The sequence below is a fragment of the Akebia trifoliata genome, chromosome 1, assembly GCF_017979445.1.
Source record: "Akebia trifoliata isolate Shusen 1 chromosome 1, ASM1797944v1, whole genome shotgun sequence".
In the NCBI taxonomy this organism is placed as follows: Eukaryota; Viridiplantae; Streptophyta; class Magnoliopsida; order Ranunculales; family Lardizabalaceae; genus Akebia; species Akebia trifoliata.
The window spans coordinates 23,122,264-23,134,703 of record NC_141375.1 but is presented as its reverse complement, the minus strand read 5'-3'; the positions used below and the strand labels follow the sequence as shown (position 1 = coordinate 23,134,703).

The 12,440-nt window shown below is 35.7% G+C and overlaps 1 protein-coding gene across 1 annotated transcript; it reads right to left on the bottom strand.

Moving 5' to 3' along the window:
- Nucleotides 1-5,680: 5,680 nt before the first annotated feature.
- On the bottom strand, nucleotides 5,681-11,547 carry MCM6 (minichromosome maintenance (MCM2/3/5) family protein). Its single transcript, XM_086443783.1, has 18 exons — nucleotides 11,347-11,547; nucleotides 11,105-11,257; nucleotides 10,903-11,028; nucleotides 10,648-10,810; nucleotides 10,362-10,555; nucleotides 10,060-10,255; nucleotides 9,901-9,978; nucleotides 8,947-9,176; nucleotides 8,746-8,860; nucleotides 7,749-7,823; nucleotides 7,501-7,641; nucleotides 7,191-7,394; nucleotides 6,924-7,085; nucleotides 6,786-6,841; nucleotides 6,552-6,703; nucleotides 6,329-6,454; nucleotides 6,099-6,223; nucleotides 5,681-5,987 (listed from the first exon to the last, which is right to left on the bottom strand). Exons 1-18 carry the CDS (start codon nucleotides 11,421-11,423, stop codon nucleotides 5,856-5,858), a joined length of 2,505 nt encoding a protein of 834 aa, XP_086299909.1. The 5' UTR covers nucleotides 11,424-11,547; the 3' UTR covers nucleotides 5,681-5,855.
- Nucleotides 11,548-12,440: the final 893 nt, after the last annotated feature.

The window sequence follows — 12,440 nt, the reverse complement described above, 5'->3', positions numbered from 1 at the left end:
CATCACATAAGAAACTAATAAAAATATATAATCATTTTTTTAAAATAATAACTTTATTTATATTCGTGAAAGAATATTACTAAAAAATAATAAACTCGATGCAGCTCACACACATGGAGAGAAGAGAATCGAGGGCAGAGTTACTGACGTTGATCTTTTTTGAAAGACAAATAGAATGAATTAATAAATATCCTCATCACCAACTTATGCCACGAAGATAACACTATTATGGTCATTTCTGTTAGTCTTTCATGGAAGACAACCGTCCAAGATGTGTTAGTCGTTTGAAAATATAGGGTATCACAAAAAATTATGAAAAATGAAAGGGGATAGTCAAAATTAAAAAAAAAAAAAGAATAAGAAATAAAGACAGTGGTTGATAGTTTCTCTAGAAGACTCTTCAGGTTCCCAATAACATTAATGGGAAAATTACTTAAAAGATCCTCGTGGAGGGACTTCTTTCTAAATAATCCAAAAATTATCAACGCTTGCTTGGCAAGATATTGGTGCTTGGATCTCATCTCCCACATTTCTCACGATTGAATGTTTTAACCATTTGAACTCATCGTTTTCATCTAAAATTTGAATTTTTGACATCTCAATCGAGTTTCAAAGACTTCATTTGATCATAAAAGATTAAGAAAGAAGAACAAGTCATTTTCAATGATTTTTCAAATATTTTGAACATGCAAATAAAAAAAATTAAGATTTTTCACTTTTGTACACGTGAGATCCAATAGCTTCAAATTGCTGAATCGCATTTTCAATTTGGCAACTCATGGATCCTGCTATACCGATTTAGACATCATCTAAATTACAAATCATATCCCACCTAACGACGAGATCTTTGAAGAAGTTTCCTTTTAAGATTTTATACAATTTAATCCTGGGAGGGTGTGGAGATTGAAACACTTTGGCTATGTAAGGATTATCTTAATTTTATTATCCATCAATGAAATCCTCTTATATTCTTCCATGCTTAATTTCGCACTCCGGCCACTTTACAAGAAATCCATGCTCATCATCCGTTGAAATTTCTTGTTGTTAAAACCATCCAACAACAAGCCACAATTCTTTAGTCTATCGACAAAAACATGTACTTTTAATAGAACATCTTCATCTTCCAAAATTCCATCCATCTTCAAGAAACCTTCCCCAACACCATTCCGAAATAGATGCTTCCAACCAATGCTTTTTGTACTCAGGGAATAGACAACAAAACAAGAAGCATAACTTGATACATGCACCTTGTAGGAAGTCATAACTAAATCGTAAAGATGAAAGAATGTGGTCTTCTTGTTCATTTGGTATAAAACATCGTAATTTCCTTGGTGCATTTGTACATATCATATTATCCCCATTCAAAGATGAAGGGTACTGATGGTGATTTTGAAAAATAAGATATAAAAATAATAAATCTTAAAAAGATAGGAGAGTTTTTGAGTACTATAAAAAAATTTAATATGCATACACACGATTTTTTGAAAGTTTTTTAGAGTATCAAAGCCAAATTATACCTGAACCATTCTTGTATTGTATTTTTACCGTTTTTCAAATTTGTTGCCGAATCTTTGAATGCAATACTAAATGTATATTTCAAATCGTACTCTAATTAATCCCATAAGAATTTTTTGTCGCACAACGAATGGCTAACTATGCCCACGCGAGATTAACAAAAATGACCAAAACAATCTTCTTCAACTTCATGCCAAAATACTTGACTTTTTTGTGAATCCTATTTAGTAATTAAAATACATTTAGTAATTCTTATTTTTGATATTTAACAATTTAGTCATTATTATATTTAATATTCAACATATAATCTAATAGGATTTTATTGCATTTTAGTAGGATTCTAATAAATTTGATTGAGGATGTGATTCATTAGCTTCACTTTCTTCTCTTATCTTTGAGAAGTAGGTTATGTATAAGTATTTAGGGATTTACATTTCTATGAATAAGTATTTGGGAAAAAACCCTTTGAAGGTTTTGCCCCCTCGAATTCATCAGAGAAACAAAATATATTAAAATTTTATTTTTATAATACAATTTTTAGATTCGTAATAAGTTGTATCATAGCAATTTCTTGGGCTGAATGTTATGAGCTGAGGGATGATGAGAATACTCTTTTTGCTAAAGGATGAGGGGGGATTTCATTGCATTCACATGAAATTATAAAAATAACATGTCTAGAAGAAAGATTTGAAGATCCAACATGAATTTTCAAAATTTAATCGTTAGGATAATGTTTCTTCAAAGGGTGGCGGAATGTTACAAGTCTAATTTAGTTTTAAGTAATTATTAAATTTTATCTTCAATAGATAATCTAATCGGATTTAGTTGTGTTTGGTTAATTAGAATTTTATCTTCAATAGATAAATTCAATTGATGATATGATTAATTAGGTTAGCATCAATTTCATATCTTATTTTCAAGTAGATTGTAAATAATGAGTTAGGTTTGAGAAAAAAAAACATTTGGAGAAATCCTTTGGAAGAATATCAAGAAAATATTTTAGCACTTTCTATATTTTACATTTTTATTTTCGAGTTCACAACTGAATTTCTCCCAAAAATCCCTCATGCTCTTCAACCTCTAGGAGTAGAGGGAAGAAATTTTATCTTCTTCAACCTCAAGATTTATCTTCTTCAATAATTAGATATGATTTTGAGGTTGAAGATAATTGACCTTTGAAATGAAAAATCAAGGTATTTTCGCTAGAGGCAAAGAACGAGATTGGCTATATTTATCTATTAATAAAAATAGCTAATGGTTTTTGGTATTAGAGTATCAATTTGATGTATAACTATATTGGTATGTTGTATCGTGTGCACGATATTACAATTTTTCCTCTAATATTTGGCAAGAATTTCAAGATGAGAACATTTTGGATTCTTTTTGTTAGTCTCTTGTGAAAAATTGAAGTCACGGGAGGTAGGTCAGGTCATTGATTCGAAAATTTGTGGGGGTGTATCTTAAAAATTTCTCCAAAAGCATAGTGGTGCACTCCCAATTATCCTAACGTTGAATGATCACTATTCATTTAAATTAATCCTAAATCAATTGCTTTTGTCTTTGACCTAGCTCTGAAGAAATCCATGTTTAATCCAAGATTTTTTTATATATATTTTAATGTTAACAATTTGCTACGTAAATAAAAATCATATTCAATTACTTTTTAAAGACTTTTATCCGTCTGTGTAAAATATCTTCTATTTTTCGTCTACAACAATGCGAAAAATCGATCTAAACGGAAGTAACAAAACATAAGTATAGATTAATGACTTTACATACCTCAACTTCAGTAAATTGATCTCCCTTAAGACAAGAAAGAAAGATCTAAACCTCCTTCAATCCATTATTAGAAATGAGCATTTTTATGAGTATGTCGACATTGTATATATATAAGATTAATGTGCGCCACCACGTCAAGGTGTCTCCCGTGTGTTTCCCACTGAGGTCACTCTAACACGACTCTATATATAATGCAAGAAAGATTCAAGTACAAAGAATGAAACAAGAGAGACTCTCAAAGGGAATGAATGAACCACTAAAATAATAAAATAGGATGATTGTTAATTATATTTATTTAGTATAAACTAAGGTGAATTGGCATCCATTTTTCTTTTGTTAATATTATTATCTAGTTAAGGCCAAAGTAAAATGGCATCTAATGCTTTTGTTTATATATATCTTTGAGTGTTTGGTTGAACTTTTTTCAAATTATTGTACAGTGTTATATGAGGCTTGGTTGCTCTGTACTCCACAAATCACTACAAAATTTTGTACATCACGATTTTCTTGAGAGTGTCAATGCAGGTCACTCTCGATCATTTGAATCTAAATTACAAAAACGAGAAGACGACCTATTAAAAAATTATCAAAAATCAATCTCCAACTTAAAACCCTTAGATTTGTTTCAAATTACTAGTAATACAAAACTTTACAATGTAAAAGTTTGCTTGGAACTTTTACCACCATTTTAGAATGATTTTATTATTAATCAAAAAATTCAATACAATATATACAATATTCAAATAAAATTATTACTTCTATAATTCTTTGCAGAGATGATGGAGTTATTGAGAAGTCCAACAGATGGAGGAGACTGGAGTTTCATTAATAACTTAGGTTAATGTCATTTTCTTTTTGCCAAACATTATAATAAAAAAATTGTTTTCTCACAAAATTCATTTTCTCATTAAAAAACATGAAAAATTTTAATCATTCAAGTATTCGGAAGAATAATATTTTTATTAAAAAAAACAAAAATTAACGAATAAAATGCCAAATTTCTAACAAGGGTTGGGATTGAACCAACACAACGTTGTGCAATCGTATGTGAATGGACATGATTCAACTAGTTATTTAGTGTTTGGGTGATATTCTTGAAGGGTTGCATTAGTTCAAAGTTCAAACCATACAAGCAGAAGGCACGCAAAGGGTGCATGGTGATCTATAAATATAGAATCTCAAATGGGTAAAAAATACACATTAAAAGAAGGCAGGTTTTGATTTATGAAAAACATTTTCTCAATTACTATTATAGGGTATCTGTTGTAATCAGATCACTCATACTCCAGTAACAATAACAGACTTAGGCTTCATTATATCCTAAAACATCTAACCCCAAGGGGTTGGCCTAGTGGCAAGTTGAGCCTTGATAAGCTCCTCAGGAAGGGTAGGTCAAGTGCTTGAAACCGGACGAAGCTATGAATTCCTTGGTGCCACCCTCCAGGGGGTCTGTTTGACCCAACCAGTTGCACATAGGACTTTCTGAGGGGGAGGTGCGTGTGACCGTGGGATTAGTCTCACCCAAATCTACCGATGGCTTGGATGAAACAGTTTTGAAGCCCAAAAAATTGATTTCTTGTATTTTGCACAAGTCACAAAATAGAAGTATTCAACCGCTGATACCCTTAGACCAAGGCATTAGTTTGGGCGGTCACTTGGCCCACTAACCAGGCAAAGCAAAGACAAAGGTTTAAGGGGCCCCAAGGTAGGGTTCAGTTTAAACTTTCCAGCCCATTAAATCCGTACCAGACTAGAGCCTAATAATGTATGGCCCGGCCCACTACTATAAAACATATTCAGGTTTGAACCTATATTTTGATGAAAAGTAGCATCCTATGTTCTAAACAGCTCTCTAAGTTCATGAATTTATACTTTTATTAAAAACCAAAAATCAATCCGACCTAAGACCGTTTAACACTGGTCCAGGGTAAAGCCCACCTCCTTAGTGCTGGATTTGGGCCGCTCAGTCAAGTCCGGCCCAAACCCATCCATTGACAACCCTACCCTGGCCTTGGTGGTAAGTCCTTGAATGATGGTTGGTTGTTAAATTTTTACCTCTTTATTTCTTTTCTTATTATAATTATTGTAATTTTTTTTCCTACAGTGAAGTAAGTCTCATTCTTTCACCAACCGTATACAAATAGGAGGTTTTAGTGAAGGGGAGTGAAGCACAATAAATGAAACTGAGTCCTTGACATGGCTCTTGAGTTGAATCTGACCTACTCTCCTTCCCCTCCATGCCGTTAAGAAAACTTAAAGTTAACAATGAAAAATTCAAGTTATGGGGGGAAAAAACAAAAGAAAAGAAAAATAAGGAAAAACATGAATCAAGTAGATTGTTTTCTTCGAAACCAATAGGCAAAACCAAGTAGACTGCAAACCAATAGCAACATAACTTCTACTGCTGCACATCAGTGCCAGATGTAAGTACATTGATTTTTTTAGAATGCGTGAGCACAGATAGCCGCAAGTTACATAAAAGCTTACACGAGCCATGGATGAATGATTATTTTCCCCACTGTTAACATGAGCCGAACAGACATAATGTTTATAATGTTAAATCAATCGATAACATAGTTTGGAGCTACAGCTAAAATTCTTCTATCTCTGGGTGATAATTCGTCTTCACCCTCGGCTGCTGCTGAACTTCCATCGTCTATAACTATTAAATGGCCTTCCCTTCGTATCAAACTCTGGCATTGCATAGTATTCATTAGATGGCATATCCAAGTAGCAAGATTTGTATCATTTGCACTCTTTAACAGTAAATGGCAGTTTCTTCTAAAAGTTTTAGTTTGTATTACCTCTATAATAGCTTTGATTTTTTCGACCTCCTTTGCAGCCTCTTCCATCGAACTGTATGCCGATTTCTCATTCTGCTGACTGACATACCACTGAATCAAATCCCTTTGCCTCATACCTGCCAACCCTGTCCCAGCAAATAATTCGTAAGTGATTGATTTTCACTCAAAAAATGAAGACTATTAATACCATTAATCGAGATAATGGATAATAAAGGGTGCACGTGGTATACCATCTGGCAGTACGGTTTTTTCGTGCTGTCTAAGACACATAACAAGAGCTTGAGTTACCCTTTGAAAATATTCATCACTTATAACTAATTTCCTCCCTTGGCGACTCCCAGACCCTTCTCCATTTTCTGTATGATCATCAGATTATTTTGGGTGCATTCTACCACCAAAGAAAAAATTTAAGTGGACAGTCGTATGTCGCATATATTGGTGTAAGAGTTGCACCTGGATTTCCAGAAGCTGGCTCGGTGGCATCAGTATTTGGCTGAGCATCACCTTGATCAGAACCTCTATTTCCACCAATACCATCATCGACACCACCACCACCACTACCAACTTCTTGAAAATCAGACAAATCAATCTCACTCGACTCAACGCTGCATAGTGATAGACAAAACCCATTATAAACTACAGGAAAGTTGAAAGAAAAACTATTGAATGTGTTAAACAACTTCTTGCCTGATAATAGATGTTTTCAGTAGTCTTACTGCCAGACGGACATGGCGTGGTTGCACCTGTAATTAATTAGCACATAAGTCTCTACTTTAAAGATAACATTTAAAAATAAAGAGATAAAGCTTCAAAACCAGAACAGACCAGAAGTTCCAAATGACTTCGAGCAATGGCCTCTGACAACCTGATCAATGCCTCAAGCTGCCTAACTGTCATTCGATAAGCAACTCTACTCCCAGGAGTTGTATCACCTCTACGAAGGACAACATAGGAATCCACAAGCAATTTCCTAGCTTCCGTGCTTAGCTGTGTGAATTATCTTATGTTAAAAATTGGGATAAAGGACAAGAGCAGATAAAGACTCCAAATTCCTCGGAAGAAGCTTCCCATTTGAAGACTAAAAGAACATACCTTTGGTTTCAAAGTTTTGGCATATGCAATATAACGCTTCAGTTGTGCAGTGGTGAATGCAGGAGCAAGCGCATCTTCATGCTTCTGATGAACTCTCACAATGTGGTGAGCAATGTGGTAGTCCGTTTGATCGTCTGGTTCGTCGATCATAACATACACCAAATCAAACCTTGAAAGGATAGCAGGAGGGAGGGCTACATTGTACTGAAAAGAAGATATCGGGATTATTTTTACATGTTTTAAAACCCAGAAGACGTGTATAATTAATCAGTTTCACAGATTAAAATTCTTTTTCCTAGAGCCCTCTGACCTTGAGGGGTTTTGACTTGTCATAGCGCCCGCCAGTAGGGTTGGCAGCAGCTAAAATTGATGTCCGAGCATTCAGTGTCGCTTGAATTCCCGCTTTTGTTATACTTATGGTCTGTTGTTCCATGGCTTCATGAATAGCAACCTTGAGAGAGAATTTATAGAATATTAGAGCTTCAACATCGCAACTTGCTTAAGATGCAAACGCTGTGAGGAAGAACCTTAAAAAGAAGGAAGAAGAAGAAAGATCACCTGGTCTCTGATGTCCATTTTATCAAACTCATCAATACAACATACACCATTATCAGCAAGCATTAGCGCACCAGCCTGAAAAATGATGCATAAAAAAAAGAAGGATCACCACTAACCATAAAACAGGAATGAGGAAACCCACAACAAATGGGGAGCAAGAGGAAAGGAGTCCCCAGAAGGGAGAAGTGTTTGTGTTTCCAGTCCAATATCTGGCATTAAGCCTGTGATCCTGACTTTATTTTATATTACAGTTCAATTATCAAGAATGACTGCTACAAGAAAAATTTTCTATCGTTGATCTTGAATTTGTATGATCTCCATTTAAAATGGAAGATTAATAATGGGGCGGCTATTTGCACCCACCTTTTTACTGTGTCTCACCCATCTTCTTGCATCTACGGAAGTTTCAACAAGGATTTCATGGTACAAGAATCAATGCCCTTAGAGGTTGCAAGGTAGGTTAGAAATGATCGTGGAAACCTCAACTCCTATCTATGGGTTGTTCGAAAATCTTGGTAGCGAAAAAAATAATCAAATTAAGCTTTATTTGGTAGGTCAGTACCGAATTCGACAACCTAGATTTAGTAGGTTCCCACAGTGTACAAATCGGTAGGCTCCTCCCGAGTCCTTTCAAGTGGATTCAGTAGGACCCTACTGAGTGGCATGAAAATTTTCAATAGGATCCTACCAAACAAAAAGTAATGCTACTGAACAAAAAATTAGATTTTTTATGTGGGTGTGGTGATTAAAAAAAATTAATTAGGCTACATAGTCCTTTCAGGTGGATTTGCTAGGATCCTACTGAACAAAAAGTTAGACTACCAAACAAAATTAGCTTTTTTTAAGTGGGTGTGGCGATTAATTTAGAAAATGGTGTTTAAGTGGGTGAGACAAGCAAAAAAGGTGGGTGCAAATAGTCCAGCCCATTAATAATTTATACTAAGCGAAATCTAAAAGGGATTGAAAGCATCTGAAGGTAATATAAACAGCATGCTACCTCAATACAGAACTCCCCAGTTTCTGGTTCTTTGGCCACAGTTGCTGTCAAACCTGCAGCAGAAGAGGATTTTCCAGATGTGTAGACAGACCGTGATACTAGACTAGTGGTATACCTGCAAAACAGATGACTTACTTTGTAAGAAGATTTAAAATTAAAACAAATAAATAAATACATGAAAAAGAATGTGTTATCTCATACTTGAGAAACTGAGACTTTGCACAGCTGGGGTCTCCAACAATACAGACATTGATGTCCCCTCTCAGATTGATGCCTTCATGAGTGACCTTGTGGACACCGCCTAACAGCATAAGCAGGATAGCTCGCTTGATTTCTTGGTGACCGAAAACAGTAGGGCCAAAGCTATCGACAAGCTTATTGAAGAAATCCGGGGTGTTCCTCATCCTCTGTATTTCATCTATCTCTTCTGCCTGCCAGAGAAAATTACAGAGCATGACACATGCAGAAGTTAATTTGACAAAAAGAAAATGTGAGTAAACTCAACCCCACCCACCGCTTTGATGATTTTGTGTGAAAAGTTTAGTATTCTTATTAGGCTTGGGTTTCAAGAGGCAAAACAGTATCAAAGGGGGCCTTTTCCAAAGCAGAGTGGACTTGGCCCGAAGGGATACCATGCAGGGGTTCGGGAACAGTGCCCCTGATGCGATAGTTTTTGGTATATATATATTCAGGCTCAGGGTTTTTTATGTTCTTTTTGTTCTGTGAGCTTCCTTGCGGCTGAGAGAGTTGTAGAGGACAGACAGTGTGTAATTTCTATCATTGATAGTAGATTTTTTCTCCCTCTCCCCTGTGGATGTAGGCAATTTGCCAAACCATGTAAACATTGTGTTCTTTGTGTGTCCGTTTAATCTTTGCTTTGTTCTCTTGTCATGCTTGCACACAACAGATTGCAAATTATATGATGTTTTCAAGGTATAAACATATTGTGAACATAATACCTACAAAATGAAGGAATTCTATGTAGGACCAAATTATTCAGTAAAAAATGAACAGTTAAATTAATTCGATCAACAAAAATGTGAGTAAACTCAACACCACCTTCCAGTTAGTGGAAAATGGAAAATTATACAATGTTTTCAAGGGAAAAAAAATTCGACATGAATCATACAACAAAATAAAGGGATTCTATCTCACCGTAAATTGCTGGTTATCATCTTCATCTGCATCCTTCTTTCTATTTCTAATATCGTTATCTCTTCTACCATCAGACACCTGAAGATAAAACATTTTTTTTAAATATTACAAGCGAAGAGCAGCACCAAAGGGATGTCCACTAAACCACCAGGCACAAACCTGCACCGAATTGGCAATGAAGGCAAGCCGATAGGAGAGATCTCTCACTCCTAATGCCCGGAGACCCCTTACACCTTCCTGACCACCAGTAGAATTCTGACGATGAGAGGCTTCTCGCTTGCAAACGGCTCTCTCCCCAGGTGAGGCCAGCGCTAGTATATCTGGTATCACGACCACAGTACCGGTGAAAATGACCCTGTGGAAGAATAAAATAATTCAATTTCAAAATGTAATCTTTCTCTCCAACTCCAAAAATAATCAGGAAAACAGATAAATAAAAAGACTTAAACTAGGATCTTTACGTGTCACCAGCCCTGGCATGCTCAACAATCTCATGGCGGAGGATAATGTCCAATGATCGTGGAAGGGAACCCGGGGGTATCTCTTTTGAGGTCTCCTGCATTCTTACTCTCTGCCAATCTGCAAATTTGCTTTCTTGCCTAATCAACGCCCATCTTGCCCGATTAGAACATGTAGCATTCACGCAAATTATCGGCTGCAAAGCAAAACAACCAATATTGTTGAAATGGAGAATTAAAATCAAGAAGAACCTACAGTCCAATTCAAATTAGCCCAAAAAAAAGGCACCTCTGTGTATTTAAATTGCTGATCTACATTCTTTATAAGGCTCCCACAATCCAAGCACTTGAAAGTTCCTTGAAGAAGCTCTGGTCGAACCTCGCTGGTCCGAGTAACAACCCCTGTCACTGAAACTAATTTCCCGATCTCCGCTGTCGTCAAATCCCTCACTCTGCAATTGAAAGGGGGGAAGAATAAGAACCCTAGAAAAAAAATCCTTTTAGGTGATCAAGATTCAAAACCCTAAATTTAGGAAAATTTTACCTCTTTAATAGAGGGATGTTGTAGAAGGCAACGTTAATGTCTTTGTTCGGGTTATCATCAGCAATGAAAGTTGGTTTCTGCTCCATTACGAATCTCTTGCAGGCGTTCTTCAAGAACGGCTCAAACCTACGAATAAAATATCGTTTTTTTCCACTTTATTTAAAAACAAAGGGGATTAGGGTTTGGGTGCTCATGATCTTACCTCAAGTACTCCTCTGAAATGGCCTTTTGAAGAACATCGTTGAAGCGCATTACGTGAGAGAAATCGATAAACATTGTCGTTGATTCCTTAGATTTCATGGCTTCGATCTCTGATTCGTAGAACGGTTCCGTTGAGTTCTGATCTAGCTTGAAACTAAAGAAGAAAAAAATGGTTCAAATTTACAAGAATCGGGCAAAAAACAATCCCACATGGAGAGAGAGAGTGAGAGTGAGAGAGATCACCTCTTGAGGAACTCTAAGAAGATGTTCTCCACACGAACGGCCTTCTCGTCTACGAAAAACCCACCAAAAGCATCCATTATTTTCTTCTTTCTTCTTCGCCACTCTGGTTCTGAAGATCAAATCGAAGGTCGAAAATGGAATACTTTACACAGCTCTGCTCAGTCTAACATCTACAACTGTCGTTTGGCGGGAAGAAAATCAGAAATGCGCGGGAATGAGTGTTTCCCGCCTAAACCGTAAGTGGCATAAGATAAATAGAGGATGTCAATGGGCCTGGACTAGGCATTAATTTCACTAAACTTTAAAATATCGGCCCAAGTGCCCAACTCTGGTTTGATCATACAGTTGAAATTCAGGCCTGCACGTGGTTTCAAACATCCTTCCAGATGAGTAGCTAATCTTGGAATCGTTCGTGAACAAAATGAGAAAAGATAATTGGTAAACATATTTTTAATGAGTTAAATAATTCGATGCTAATCGGATTTGAACCCAAGTCTTGTATGATCTCTCAAATACTTTACCAACTAAGCTAGTTAGCACTCTTTCATTGGATTTTAGACTTGGAATTTCCCTTACACTTTGTTTGGATTGAGAGAAGTGGAGAGAAACTCCGTCTCTCTCCACCATGTTTGGATTGACATGAGAGAAATTGGGATAATTTAAAAATCTTAAAATGTTTTAAAAGAGAACTAAGGGTAGAGTTGGAATTATCAAATATTTTAAAAGGGTCTCTCTCTTTTTCTCCAAATCTCTCCGATTTTGAAAAGAAAGAAAACTCATTTTTTTCATTTTCTCTTCTCACCCCCACTTAACAATCAAAACAAGAGAAATTAACGTTGTATTTGGATTGAGGGAAGGGGAGGGAAGAGAAACTCATTAAGGGAAGGGAAGGGAAAGAAAGTTTCCCTTCACCTTGTTTCGATTGAAAGAGAAGAGAAGAGAAAAAATCAAGTTTCTCCTGCTTGATTAGGATTCATAGGAGAAGAGAAGAGAAATTATTATTGTCAAATGACTATTATACCCTTCATAATCTAAAAAAAACAAAATTCTTCTTGTATAATGATACAAAATATAAACAATCAAACATTCAAGAT